At 44.7% G+C, this 13,554-nt stretch overlaps 1 protein-coding gene across 3 annotated transcripts in view; it reads right to left on the bottom strand.

Annotated features, from left to right (window-relative positions):
- The window catches only part of VWA3B (von Willebrand factor A domain containing 3B), a 147,088-nt gene that overhangs the window by 45,789 nt on the left and 87,745 nt on the right, over positions 1–13,554 (bottom strand). For all 3 annotated transcript variants that reach the window (XM_054728301.1, XM_028132663.2, XM_028132662.2), the window contains exons 15-16: positions 8,032–8,159; positions 5,015–5,172 (exon numbers count right to left, since the gene is read on the bottom strand). In XM_054728301.1, the coding sequence (XP_054584276.1) occupies positions 5,015–5,172; positions 8,032–8,159 (286 nt within the window). The remainder of the gene's footprint in view (positions 1–5,014; positions 5,173–8,031; positions 8,160–13,554) is intronic.

Genomic DNA, 13,554 nt, shown 5'->3' with positions numbered 1-13,554 from the left:
TTAGATAAAGTGAATAATAGTTAGCAATCCGCAAAATTGTCTGTCTTTTGCACAGAAAGGGAATACTGGGCCTCCATGCATGGAGACAGGAGTGTGCTATATGTTAGTCATTGTTTTTCTAGGCAACAAAGGGTGAGTCCCGTCTTGGTTGCCTCTGTAACCAGGAATTAAGAAGGACGCGTCTTCTCGGGAGCTATGTCTGTGAAAAGCAGATAATGCTCCACACAGGAGAGCTGAACTCCTGCCCCTAACCACAACGACAGCCCACCCTGACCAAAGCGACCAGGCAAAAATAACCACCACACCGGTGTGCCAAACGAAAATGAACATTTCCTCTAAAAGTCTCCAAGCACTTTCCCTCTCCCACTCTCTCTCTCTAAAAAGAAAAAGGATCAATGGGAAAATATCCTCAGGTGAGGATTAACAAAAAATTAAGAAATTAAAAATAATAGTCTCCGAAGCATAAAAACTGCACTATTCACAAACTCTGCAAATAAAACATATTTATCTGGCAGTGGATTCAAGCATTTAACTCCTCCCCAAGCTCTGTATAGTCCATCCCCACGTTCTTCACTCTCTATTAAAAACTGAAACAGAATAAAAACTCAGCACAGGGTTGCCTATCATTGGCAATGATCCCACATCTAAGTGAAATGGTAGAAGTGACAAAAAGCCATGAGAATGTTTAGGATGCGTAGCAAGTAGCACTTTAGCAGATTTCTCGGGAAGGGCCGGCAGGACTGGCGAAAGGGATGCCCACACAAGTGGCCCAGTACGGGAGCCTCTTTGTCCCCAGGGGCCTGACACATTCCTCCCTTGCACAAAGACCCCAGGACAGGTGGACAGATAATTCAAGAGGGACCAAGACATGCAAGTGGCCCATCCTAGGAAGCCTCTCCACCTCTCTGGACATGAGGACACCCCTGCGACAATGGTGGAGAAGCCCCCGCAACCCTCCCGCACTGAGAGGCATCTGCAGTCCCGGCCTGAGGAAGCTCAGCAGCCCAGCAGGGACCAGAAGCAGCCCCAGTGACACCAGAAAACCAAGCACCAAAACAACAGCACAAAGGCTGTGAACGTTAAAATGCGATTGGAACCACGAAACCAGGCCGAGGTCTCTAGGTGAACCCTGACCAGGGCATCCTACATAATAAAAGGGAAGTATGCAAATTAACCATCACTCCGCTACGCCCACGATTGGGCCAGCAGGAGGCGCGGGGGCGGGACTCGTGGTGGCCAATCACGCTGGCAGGAGGAGCTGGGAGCAGAGACTCGTGAGTGATCCCTGGCAAGCCGAGCCGGCTTGGGCTGGGGGATCTCAGGCCGCCAGGCCTCACCCCCAAGCCGAGCCAGTTTGGGCTGGGGATGTCTCAGGCTGCCAGGGCCTCACCCCCAAGCGCAATGGCTCTCAAGCCCCGGCGGTTTGGGCTGGGGTCTCAGGCCGCCAGGACCTCGCCCCCAAGCTGAGCTGCTTGGGCTGGGGTCTCAGACCACCAGGGCCCCGCTCCCAAGCCGCAGGATCCCCTGCAAGCCGCACCAGCTTGGGCTGGGGTCTCAGACCACCAGGGCCCCGCACCCAAGCCGCAGGATCCCCTGGCCATAAGGACAGCTTGGGCTGGGGTCTCAGACCTGCAGGGCCTGGCACCCAACTGCATGATCACCCAGCCAGCAGCAGCGGCAGGGTGGTGCACCCCCACCAAGCTATCTTCAGGCCAGTGAAGGCAGCCTGGGCTGGAGACACACACCCCCACCGGGCTATCCACAGCCAGGCTGAGATGGCAGCCTGGGCAGGGGTCTCAGCTTGGCTGGGCTGAGGCAGCAGCCTGGGCTGGGGTCTCAGCCTGGCCAGGGTCCCATCCCCTGCCAGCAGTGGCAGCCTGGGGTCCCAACCACTGAGTCACACCAGCCAGGCAGATATGGAGGAATCTTAAATGTTTCTTTTTTTTATAATATATATTTTATTGATTTTTTACAGAGAGGAAGGGAAAGGGATAGAGAGCTAGAAACATCTATAGAGAGAAACATTGATCAGCTGCCTCATGCACACTCCCCACTGGGTATGTGCCCCCAAACAAGGTACATGCCCTTGACCAGAATCAAACCTGGGACCCTTGATTCTGCAGGCCAATGCTTCATCCATCCGCTGAGCCAAAACAGTTAGGACTGTCCAATATGCTAAAGAAAAAACCCTATCTAATAAAGAGGGAATATTCAAGGGAGGGCATTTGGGGGTGACCGGGGTATCAGGGGCTGGCAGGGGAGTGGTTAGGGGGTGATCAGGCTGGCAGGCATAGCGGTTAGGGGCAATCAGGAAGGCAGGCAGGCGAGTAGTTGGGAGCCAGCAGTCCTAGATTGTGAAAGGGATGTCTGACTGCCTGTTTAGGCCGGGTCCTATGGATCGGGCCTAAACAGGCAGTCGGACATCCCCCAAGGGGTCCCAGATTGGAGAGGGTGCAGGTTGGGCTGAGACACACACACACACACACACACACACACACACACACACACACACACACACACACACCGTGCACGAATTTCGTGCACTGGGCCTCTAGTCTACTTAATAAAAGAAAAGATGTCAATGGGATCCAGAGTCCCTAACATCATACCCCAAATAAATGTTCATGATCCTATAAAAAAAAAAATCACCCAGCATATCAAGAACCAAGAAAATCACACCTTGAATGAAAAACACAATCAAATGACTCCAACACCAAGATGAATCAGAAGATGGAATTATCTGACAAGAAATTCAAAGAAGCTATCTTTTTTTCCTCACCCTTTAAAAAAATACATTTTTATTGATTTCAGAGAGAAAGGGAGAGGGAGAGGAAGATAGAAACATCAATGATGGGAGAGACTCATTGATCAGCTGCCTCTTGAATGCCCCACTCTGGGAACCAAGCTTGCAACCTGGGCATGTGCCCTGACCAGAAGTCGAACTGTGACCTCCTGGTTCATAGGTCAAAGCTCAACCACTGAGCCAAAGAAACTATCTTACAGATGCTTCATTAATCTGTCTATATAAAAGACTAAGCGACTGGCTGACGGGCCGACTGGCTAGTAGCTATGATGCGCACTGACCACCAGGGGGCAGATGCTCAACACAGGAGCTGCCAAGCAACAGCAACTTTTCAGAGTGCCCTCTTGCACTCCGGGACCCCTTGGGGGATGTCGGTCTGCCAGTTTTGGACCGATTTCCGCAGGCCAGGCCAAGGGACCCCACCGGTGCACAAATCTGTGCACCAGGTCTCTAGGTAATTATAAGTTCTCTTGAGACAAATGCACAAATAGAAAATCTCAGAAAATACATATAAGTTATAAAAAATTTCCAAGTGGAAATTGTAAAACTGAAAAATAAAATAACAAATTATCTTGAAGAAATGAAACTTATGTTCACATAAACCTTGTACATGAATGCTTATAACTGCTTTATGTAATATTCCCAAACTGGAAACAACCCAAATGTTCTTCAACAGATGAATGGTTAAACCAACTCTGATATATCCATATCATGGGATACTATGCAGCAATGAAAAGGAACAAGTTATTGGTACATGTAAAAACTAGGGTGAATCTTCAGGAAAATATGCTGAGTAAGAAAAGCCAACCCCCAAAGGTTATGTACTGCATGATTCCATTTATATAACATTTTTGAAATGATAACTTTTTAGAAATGGAGAATTCAGTGGATCCAGGGTTTAGGAAAGGTAGGTGTGGTTGCAGAAGAGCAACACCCGGGATCCTTGTGGTGATGACTGTTTTGTATCTTGACTGTGATGGTGGAAACACGAAACTACTCGTGTGATAAATTCGCACAGAACCACATACACACAGACACACACAGACACACACACACAGAGACACACACAAAGACATACACAGACACACACACATACACTCACACACACAGAGACACACACACAAAGACATACACACATAGACACACACATAGACATACACAGAGAGATACACACACAGACACACACACAGAGACACACATACAGACACATACACACACATGAACACAGTAAAACTGGGTAAACTGAATAAGATCATGTAAATATCCTACTTGGAATATTGTACTATTACTAGAGACTTGGTGCACAAAAATTTGTGCACTCAGGGGTCCCTCAGACTGGCCTGCGCCCTCTTGCAGTCTGGGACCCCTTGGGGGATATCCACCTGCTGGCTTAGGCCCACTCCCTGGGGGATTGAGCCTAAGCTGGCAGTCAGGCATCCCTCTGGCAGCCTGGGAGCCCTCGGGGGATATCTGACTGACAGCTTAGGCCCGCTTCTCATGGGTAGTGGGCCTAAGCCACAGTCAGACATCCTTAGCACTGCTGAGGAGGCGGGAGAGGCTCCTGCCACCACCATCATCCCAGCTTGTAGCTGAGCGGAGCTCCTCCTGTGGGAGCACACTGACCACCAGGGGGCAGCTCCTGCATTGAGCGTCTACCCTCTGGTGGTCAGTGCACATCATAGCGACCAGTCATTCCCAGTCAGTCCACTGTTAGGGTCAATTTGCATATTACCCTTTTATTATATAGGATTTTTTGCAAGATGTCACCGTTGGGGGACCTGGAGGAAGAGTAGGCATACAGGATTTCTCTGTAGTATTTCTTACAACTGCATGTGAATGTACAAGTATCTCAATAAAAATTTCAATTAAGGCCGAAACCGGTTTGGCTTGGTGGATAGAGCATCGGCCTGCGGACTGAAGGGTCCCGGGTTCGATTCCGATCAAGGGCATGTACCTTGGTTGCGGGCACATCCCCAGTAGGGGGTGTGCAGGAGGCAGCTGATCGATGTTTCTCTCTCATCGATGTTTCTAACTCTCTGTCCCTCTCCCTTCCTCTCTGTAAAAAATCAATAAAATATATTTAAAAAATTTTTCAATTAAAAACCACAGGGTTAGGCTTCTTTTATAATATTGCGTGGGTTTCATTTTATTCTACTTCTTGCTTTGAAGAACAACCATCAATGACATTCAAACCATTTTGTTCACTGATACCTGCATGGAGGAGTTTCTTTTTCTGAATCTGTTGATGTGAAAGGTCTTCTGGTGCTTTCGACATATTTAGGGAGGACACCCAGGTTGCTTCAACATCAGAGTGAGGATTTGCACATTTTTCTGGGGTTGAAACCAAGGAACAGATTTCTTTTTGATGCCTGTTTTTAGATAAATAATAAACAAAGAAAAAGGAAGGACAAAAAGAAAAAGGAGGGGGAAAACATAAAATTTTCATCAAGAAGGCAGAGTTAGATCAATAGTCATGTTGAAAGTTACAAACTTAAAGAAGTGAGCTCCCTCCCCACTTACTGGTAGGTAACGTGTAAGAACAGCCCTTGGTCGCTGCCCCACCAGAAGAGAGGACAGGGACCCGGATCTGGGGCCACTAGATATGGCTCACACCGCAGCTCTCATCCTTCCTGGCTGTGTGAGGGAGGTCGCTCAACCCTCTCTGAACTTCCTCACTGTCCTCATCTGCAAACTGGGAGCCAGCTGTGCTCTGACTGCAGGGGCCCATGTGAGGACCAACACGAGGAGAGCCGGCTGTAAACCAGGGGGCACTACAGGAACCCACGTCTCTGACCAAAGGGTTGAACAACCAGCTCTTATAAAAGCCTTGGAACCCCGGTGACAACACCAGTCACAGCAAAACATTCTGGTACAGATCTGGGGCCAGAAGAGACCCTGAAATGCCCCAGTGTTTTCCTAGTCACACCTTCTCTGAAGCTCTGAACACAGCAGCCACAGAAAGGAAAGTTTCCAGAACAGTCTCCTGCTCCAGCAAGTCCGGCATGCCCTCCCTCTTCACTCCATCCGCCCCACACCGTGCCTGCTCCATGGAGCACCCACCCGATGCGCACAGTCCTGTGTACCCCACCCCACTGTGCATCCGTGACAGAGGGGCCACATTCCTCTGTGCGTCCCAGTTCTCGTGGTTCCTCACTTGTACTCAATAAATGTTTGAAAAAAGAAGGAAGAGAAGATATTTGGGGGCTATTTTTTCCGCTGGTAGAAAACTAGAACACGGCAATTTGTTTTTGAATGGAGCTAAATCGGTGAATGACTTTTTAATGTGATGTTACAAGGATATAGAAACAGGAGGCACTGCATTTACTTTCCTCTGCATTAATTCAGAGCTCCTATTACGTGCAAGCATGCTCTCGTTTAGTCCACCCAACTCTGCCATGACTACTGTTACTCCCTTGTTATAGATGAGGAACCTAACACGCAATGGGAGGAAGCCTGGATTAAAACACTTTTCCAGATTACATAAGAGGTCACACTGGTGCTCTGGAACCCGCGGCCCGTTCCAGCCCCTAAAAAAAGAAATATAAAAGAACTAGAATGCAAGTATAGTCAACTGACCAAGCCAACTTCCTGAGGTTTTCGTTTGATTAAACAAGGAGATAAGGGCAGTTGAGAATGAAGCACAGAGAATGTAATTTACACTGAAGTGCTGCCAATTAACTTGATTCTGAATTTATTTGTTCAAATCCTCTCATTTTAGAAGACATACCTGAGATTTCCCAAACAAATACTTAAAAAATGATGCTGTAAAGCAGGCGTCCTCAAACTACGGCCCACGGGCCACATGCGGGTGTTTTTGCCGTTTTGTTTTTTTACTTCAAAATAAGATATGTGCAGTGTGCATAGGAATTTGCTCATGGTTTTGTTTAAACTATAGTTCGGCCCTCCAACGGTCTGAGGGACAGTGAACTGGCCCCTGTTTAAAAAGTTTGAGGACCCCTGCTGTAAAGTCTCATTATAAGAGATGCCCAGTATAACAGTTACCTTGTTTTACTGATTCCATGTTCATATCCTGCCCCCAGCCCATATTAATGTTTAATTTACTAATAGAAAAATACTGAATTTTGATGAAGAGGAAATGATGGTTAATAAATGTATTTTCTAACTTCTTTCCATTTTGCTATCATTCTTTTCTTTTTCTTTCTTTCTTTATATTTTTTTGTTGTTAATCCTCACCCAAGGATATTTTTTCCATTGATTTTTTTAGAGAGAGTGGAAAGGAGCGAGGGAAGGAAGGAAGGAGGAGAGAGAGAGAGAGAGAGAGAGAGAGAGAGAGAGAAAGAAATAAGCAAACAAATATCGATGTGAGAGAGAAACATCAATTGGTTATCTCCTGCTTGTGCCCCCACCAGGCTAGGGATCGAACCTATAACCCAGGTATGACCCTTTGGTGTGCAGTCCGATTGGAGCTCTATCCACTGAACCACACCAGCCAGGGCTGCTATCACTCTTTTAAATAAAAAAATCCTCCTGATAGAGTATTTATATGAAGCTGTGGTACTTGAATATCTGTACAATGCTAAATCATTTTGTTAAGATTTGACACATTTTCTGAATGTTGGGGTTGGTTTTGATTTTGTGTTTAAAAACTACTAATTAGAAACACATTAGAATATAGAATGGGAAAAGACCCAGGAAATCATCTATCCCAAATCCTACCACCACACCCACCATTTCAAAGATGAAGAACCGAGACTCACAGCAATGGATAGGTGTGGAGAGAAGACAGAACTTGCCAACATGCAGAGCGAAGTTGGACTTGGGTTCCCTGCACTCTGGTGCCCTGCTCTGCCCCACTCGGGATGGGTGTGTTCACACCGTGTCAGGCCTCCTTCCCTGCACACTGGTGCCCTGCTCTGCCCCACTCGGGCTGGGCCTGTTCACACTGGGTCAGGCCTCCTTCCCTGCACACTGGTGCCCTGCTCTGCCCCACTGGGGCTGGGCCTGTTCACACCGGGTGCGGATGAAGCTGGCACTGCTTCTGAGGTCCATGCAGAGGCTTCAGAACTTACTTATCAAGTGAACATGTGACCTCCTTAAGCCAATCGTTACTAAATTATTGGGTGATAAATTCTCTTTGTTTAGAAAAATCCTAACGTGGTCATACTGTGAGATTCTTTTCAAAGAGACATCACAGAAGGAAGAAGTGTCAAGGAGCGCAGAGCATCGGCGAGGCCCGGGGCAGGGAGACAGGCGATTTGGCAGCTCACTTGTCGCCTTCCTTTTCGGCGTTGTACCACCAGTCCATGATCAAGGACTCGGAATACAGGTTTTGCATCTTCTCCAAATCATTGCGTCCCTGTTCCATTTCCTTAATTAAAACAGTGAGATCTTCATCCTGCCCAAATGAGAAGTGAATGCACTATGAGATCGCATAAGAGTTCACTCTACAAACACGTCTAACACAAGACCAAGTGTACCAGGAAAAGAAGAATCTAAAAAATTTCATTATTCCATTTTTAAACAGCTTTATTGAGGTATAATTTACATACAGTAAGCTAAGTGTATGGAAAGTGTACCATTTGAATAGTTTTGACATTCAAACCTGTGAAACCATCATTGTAATCAAGACAGTAAACATATCCATCACCCCCAAAAGTTTCCTCATGCCCATTGTACTAGTAAATCTGCTCTCCCCCACCTCAAGATTCCCTCCATTTCCAAGCAACTATTCATGTGCTTTCGGTCACTATACATTAGTTTAATTTTCCAGAATTTTATATAAATAGAATCATAGAGTATGTACCCTTTTTTATATAGCTTCCTTCACTTGTACAATTATTTTGAGCTTCCCTCATGTTGTAACATGAATCAATAATTCATTCATTTTTATTGCTCAGTATTACATTGTATACTGAATACCAACATTTAATCACCTGTTGATGAGCATCTGAGCTGTTCCCAGGTTTGGGCTATTATAAATAAAGCTATGAACATGTGTGTACAAGTCTCTGTATGAACATCTGCTGTCATTTCTCTTGAGAAAATATCTAGGAGTTGGAATGGTTGGATCATATGGTCAGAGGTGTTAAAGTTTAAAGAAACTACCAAACTCTTTTCCAGAATGGTTGTATAGTTTACATTCCCACATTCCCACATTCGTGCAAACACTTGGTATGGTCAATCGCTTTAATTTTACCTATTCTAACAGCCGGGCAGTGGTATCTCCTCATGGTTTTAATTTGTATTTCCCCTGATGATGAATAATGTTAAGCATCTTTACATATTCTTATTTGCCATACATATATTTTCTTTGGTGAAGTATCTGTTTAAATTCTTTTGCCCATTTTTTGAGCTTCCTTATCATTGAGTTTTTAGAGATATTTATATATTTTAGATGGAAGTCCTTTATTAGATATACAATTTGAAAATAATTTCTCCCAGTCTATAATTTGTCTTTTCATTATCCAATTTATCAATTTGTTCTTATATAGATCATGCTTTTGAAGTGCTATTAAAATTTTTTTCTAATATAAGATGACAAAGACTTTTTCTTTTTAAAAAAATATATTTTTATTGATTTCAGAGAGGAAAGGAGAGGGAGAGAGAGACAGAAACATCAATGATGAGAGGGAATCATTGATCAGCTGCCTCCTGCATGCCCCCTACTGGGGATCGAGCCCGAAACCTGGGCATGTGCCCTGACCAGGAATCAAACTGTGACCTCCTGGTTCATAGATCGATGCTCAACCACTGAACCACACCAGCCGGGCACAAAATTCATTTTTTATATTAACTTTGCATCCTACAGTCTTGCTAATTAACTTTAACTATGTTGAATGAAAATAAAGACAGTTTCACTTTATTCTTTCCAATCTGTATGTCTCCTCCACCCTGTTTTATTGCCCTAACTAGAACCTCCATTACACTGGGTTGAATAGGCATGGTAAAAGCAGACATCCTTGACATTTTCTTGCTTTTGAGGGAAAGCACACACTCTTTTACCATTAAAGTATGTTGTTAGCTGCAGGTTTTTCACAGAAACTACTTGTCAGACTGAGGAAGTCCATTCTATTCATGCTTCACTGACAGCTTTTATTAGAAATGCATGTTGGATTTTGTCAAAGCTTTTTCTGCAAAAATTGTGATGATTGTAAAGTTGGTTTTTAAAAGTATGTTAATATGGTTAATTGCACCAACCATGCATTTCTGGAATAAACTTAACTTGGTCATTATACATTAGACTTTTTATATATAGAGTATCCCCCAAAAAACGTATACACACTTTAACAGCTGATAACTCACTTAATTTTTACTCCTTTTCAGGTTTAAATGGTTTGAAATAATGGGTAAAGCCAGACTAAGTAAGCTTTGAACAAAGAAAATTTATCCTAAAGTGCCACTAAACTTTTTTTATGGACATACATGAAAGATAAAGTGTATGGTACAAAACCGGCAAGTCAACAAATTGAGGGCACACAAATACTGAACGAAATGATTCTTGATGCTTTGCATTGCTTTGCATTTCCAGCAGTACCTGGATCTGAACAGTTATCAGTTTGAAAACAGCCATTGATAAAAAATAATTATTCATTTCTGTAGATTCTTTTAAATTTTGAAAATGAACTGTATGTTAATAAACACTGACTTATAATCATTCAAAGTGTGTATACATTTTCAGGGACACCCTGTATATTTTGCCTTCAACTTGCCAAGTTCTGTTTAGAATTTTTGTGTTTATATGCATGAGGAATATTAGCCTATAAATTTTTTATAATGTATTTGTGAGGTTTTGATGTCAGGCTAATGTTAACCTCATAGGATGAGTTGGGAAGCATTCTCTTCATTCAATTTTCTGAAAGAGTTTGTGTAGAATTCATATTACTTTCTCCTTTATATATTTTATACAAATCAGCAGCAAAGTCCTCTGGTCCTGGAGTCTTCTTTACAAAAGGTTTTTAACTACAAATTCAATTTATTAAATAGATGTAGGGCTGTTCAGGTTATCTATTCTTGAGAGAGTTTTGGTAATTTGTCTTTTGAGCAATTTATCATTTAATCTTAGATATGATATATCATTATTTTTGCATTACCAATAAATTGTCTTTGTTTTTTTTTAAATTAAACTTTTCCTTTTCAGATAATTGTAGGTTCACATGCATGTGTAACCTATATATACAAAAGCCTAAGCGACCGTTACAACCAGATGACCAGCTGGTAGCTGTGATGTGCACTGACCACCAGGGGGCAGATGCTCAATGCAGGAGCTGCCCCTTGGTGGTCAGTGCTCTCCCACAGCCAACCTCCTGTGGTCCCTCCCCCTGGACTGGGGGAGACGGCCGATCAGCCCCGATCGCTGGCCAGGCCAAGGGACCCTACCCGTGCATGAATTCATGCACCGGGCCTTATGTCTATATGTATAAAAGGCTAAGCGACCGTCCAACTGTCTGACTGGTAGCTATGGCACACATTGACCACCAGGGGGAAGACGCTCAATGCAGGAGCTGCCGAGCTACGGTGATTTGGCAGCGGCGGTTCTCAGGTGATGCACTGGAACCAAAGGAGGGAGCCCAATTCCGGGGTGCATCACCTGAGAACCGCCCTCTCGCAATCTGGGACCCCTCGGGGGATGTCAGAGAGCTGGTTTTGGCCTGATCTCCCCACAGGTCACGCTGAGGGACCCCACTTGCTGGAGGGACCCCGCTCACTCTGCAGATGACCTTTGAGCCACGGCAGTGCCCCAGGTGTGGCTGGCCAGGAAGGGACCAAGGGAGGTTGGCTCCAGGGTGTGTCCAGCCCGTCTCGCCCAGCCCCACCCCACTGGCCACCTTCCAATTAATTTCCTTTCAATGTGTACGAATCCATGCACCAGGACACTAGTCAATAATAGAGATCCCATATGTTCTTCACCCAGTTTCCTCCAATTATATTATTGATTTTCTTCCATCTTGAAAATCAATAATATAATATCACAACAAGGATATGGAATTGATACAATCCACCAATCATATTCAGATTTCCCCAGTTTTACTTGTCCTCCTCTGTGTGTGTATATGTGTGTGTTTAGCTATATACCATGTTCTCATCTGTGTGGCTTGTATATTTGCCCCTGAAGTCAAGAACAGAATAGTTCCATCATGATAAGGAGGCCTCGTGTTTCTCTTCTGTAACCACACCTGCCCCCTCTCTCCCTCTCACATCATTCCTAAACCTTAGCAACCACTAAACTGATCTTCATTTACCAAGTTTTGTCATTTCAAAAATGTTATACAAATGGATTCATACTGCTGGAAGCTAACTCCAGCATGTCATAATAAATGCAGGAAGTCCTAAAAGGTTGAAGGGCTTCTATATTCAGCAGGGCTGAATCATATTGTTGCCTGCTGGAATGGCTGAAAGCTTTCCCCAAACCTGAAAATCTGCATATATTACTGCCTGCTACTGGAACAGCTGAAGGCAGTTCCTCCAACCTGACAATGCCTACTGTATACCAAATCTTGCCTTTGATATGTATATCTGCTTTGCTATAGGCCAAAATGTGGGAATAAAAGGCCCTGGGTCCAGAGATAGAGAGAACTTGGTTACTGAAGCTAGGTCTCCTCTGGTTCTCCCATGTATTCCAAATTTATATTTCATGTCTAGTCTCTTTATTAATTTACATGCAGCCCTTCTCCAGATTCCTGAACCTTTCTAGATGCTGAGAAACACCCCGGCACACACAGTATATAATTTTCTAAGACTGGCTTTTTCTCTTCAACAAAATTCTCCAAAAATTCATCCAAGTTGTGGCATGAATCAATAATTCATTCCGTTCATTACTGAGTAGTATTCTAGGATATGGACATACCACAGTTGATTTAACCATTCATCTGTTGAAGGACATATGGGTTCTTGTGTGTTTCTGTCTAGTACAAATAAGTTGCTATCAACATTCAAGTACAGGTTTTCAGTGAATATAAGTTTTTATTCTATGAAATGTATGCCTAAGAGAGCAAGTATTGGGTCATACAGTAATCTAATCTAATAATAGACAAATATGCAAATTGACCGCACCTTCGCTACACCTAAGCCACGCCCACCAGCCAAGCCACGCCCACCAACCAATCAGGACAAGTATGCAAATTGCCCCAACAAAGATGGCGGCTAATTTGCATATCAAGACAGTGTTGAAAGAAGCCAAGAGCTGCAAAGGTGAGTAAAGCTTCGAAGAAGCAAGCAAGCCAGGGGGACAGGGGGAGGAGAAGGGAGGAGCGAAGTCAGGGCCGTAGGCGAAGGGAAACGAAGGCGGGCTGGAGGAGAAGGCGGGGCCGGCGGCAAGGGCGGAGCGGAGGCGGGGCCGGGGGCGAAGGGAAACGCGGGCCGGAGGAGAAGGCAAGGCGGGCGGCAAGGGAGGAACGGAGGCGGGGCCGGGGGCGAAGGGAAACGCGGGCCGGAGGAGAAGGCGAGGCAGGCGGCAAGGGAGGAACGGAGGCGGGGTAGAGTGCAGCAGGAATCCCATTGCAGGAATTTTCCTGCAACGGGAAAGCTAGTTAAATATAAGTTTTTAAGGAAACTTTCCAACTTTCCCAGAGTGGCTGCAACATTTTACATCCCACCAGCAATTATATACAACTGATTAACAATTCAGTGTCTCCTCATCCTTGCCACTAACTTTTGTCACGATTTTTTTATTTTAGCAATTGTACTGGGCAGGTAGTGATATCTCATAGCAGTTCAATCTGCATGCCCCTAATGGCCAGTGATGTTGAACATCTCTTCATATGCTTATTTGCCATCTGTATATCCTCTTCAGA

Source organism: Eptesicus fuscus, chromosome 16, assembly GCF_027574615.1.
Source record: "Eptesicus fuscus isolate TK198812 chromosome 16, DD_ASM_mEF_20220401, whole genome shotgun sequence".
NCBI classification, from domain to species: domain Eukaryota; kingdom Metazoa; phylum Chordata; class Mammalia; order Chiroptera; family Vespertilionidae; genus Eptesicus; species Eptesicus fuscus.
Note: the sequence above shows the minus strand (reverse complement) of the source record. Positions and strands in the feature narration are given on the sequence as shown.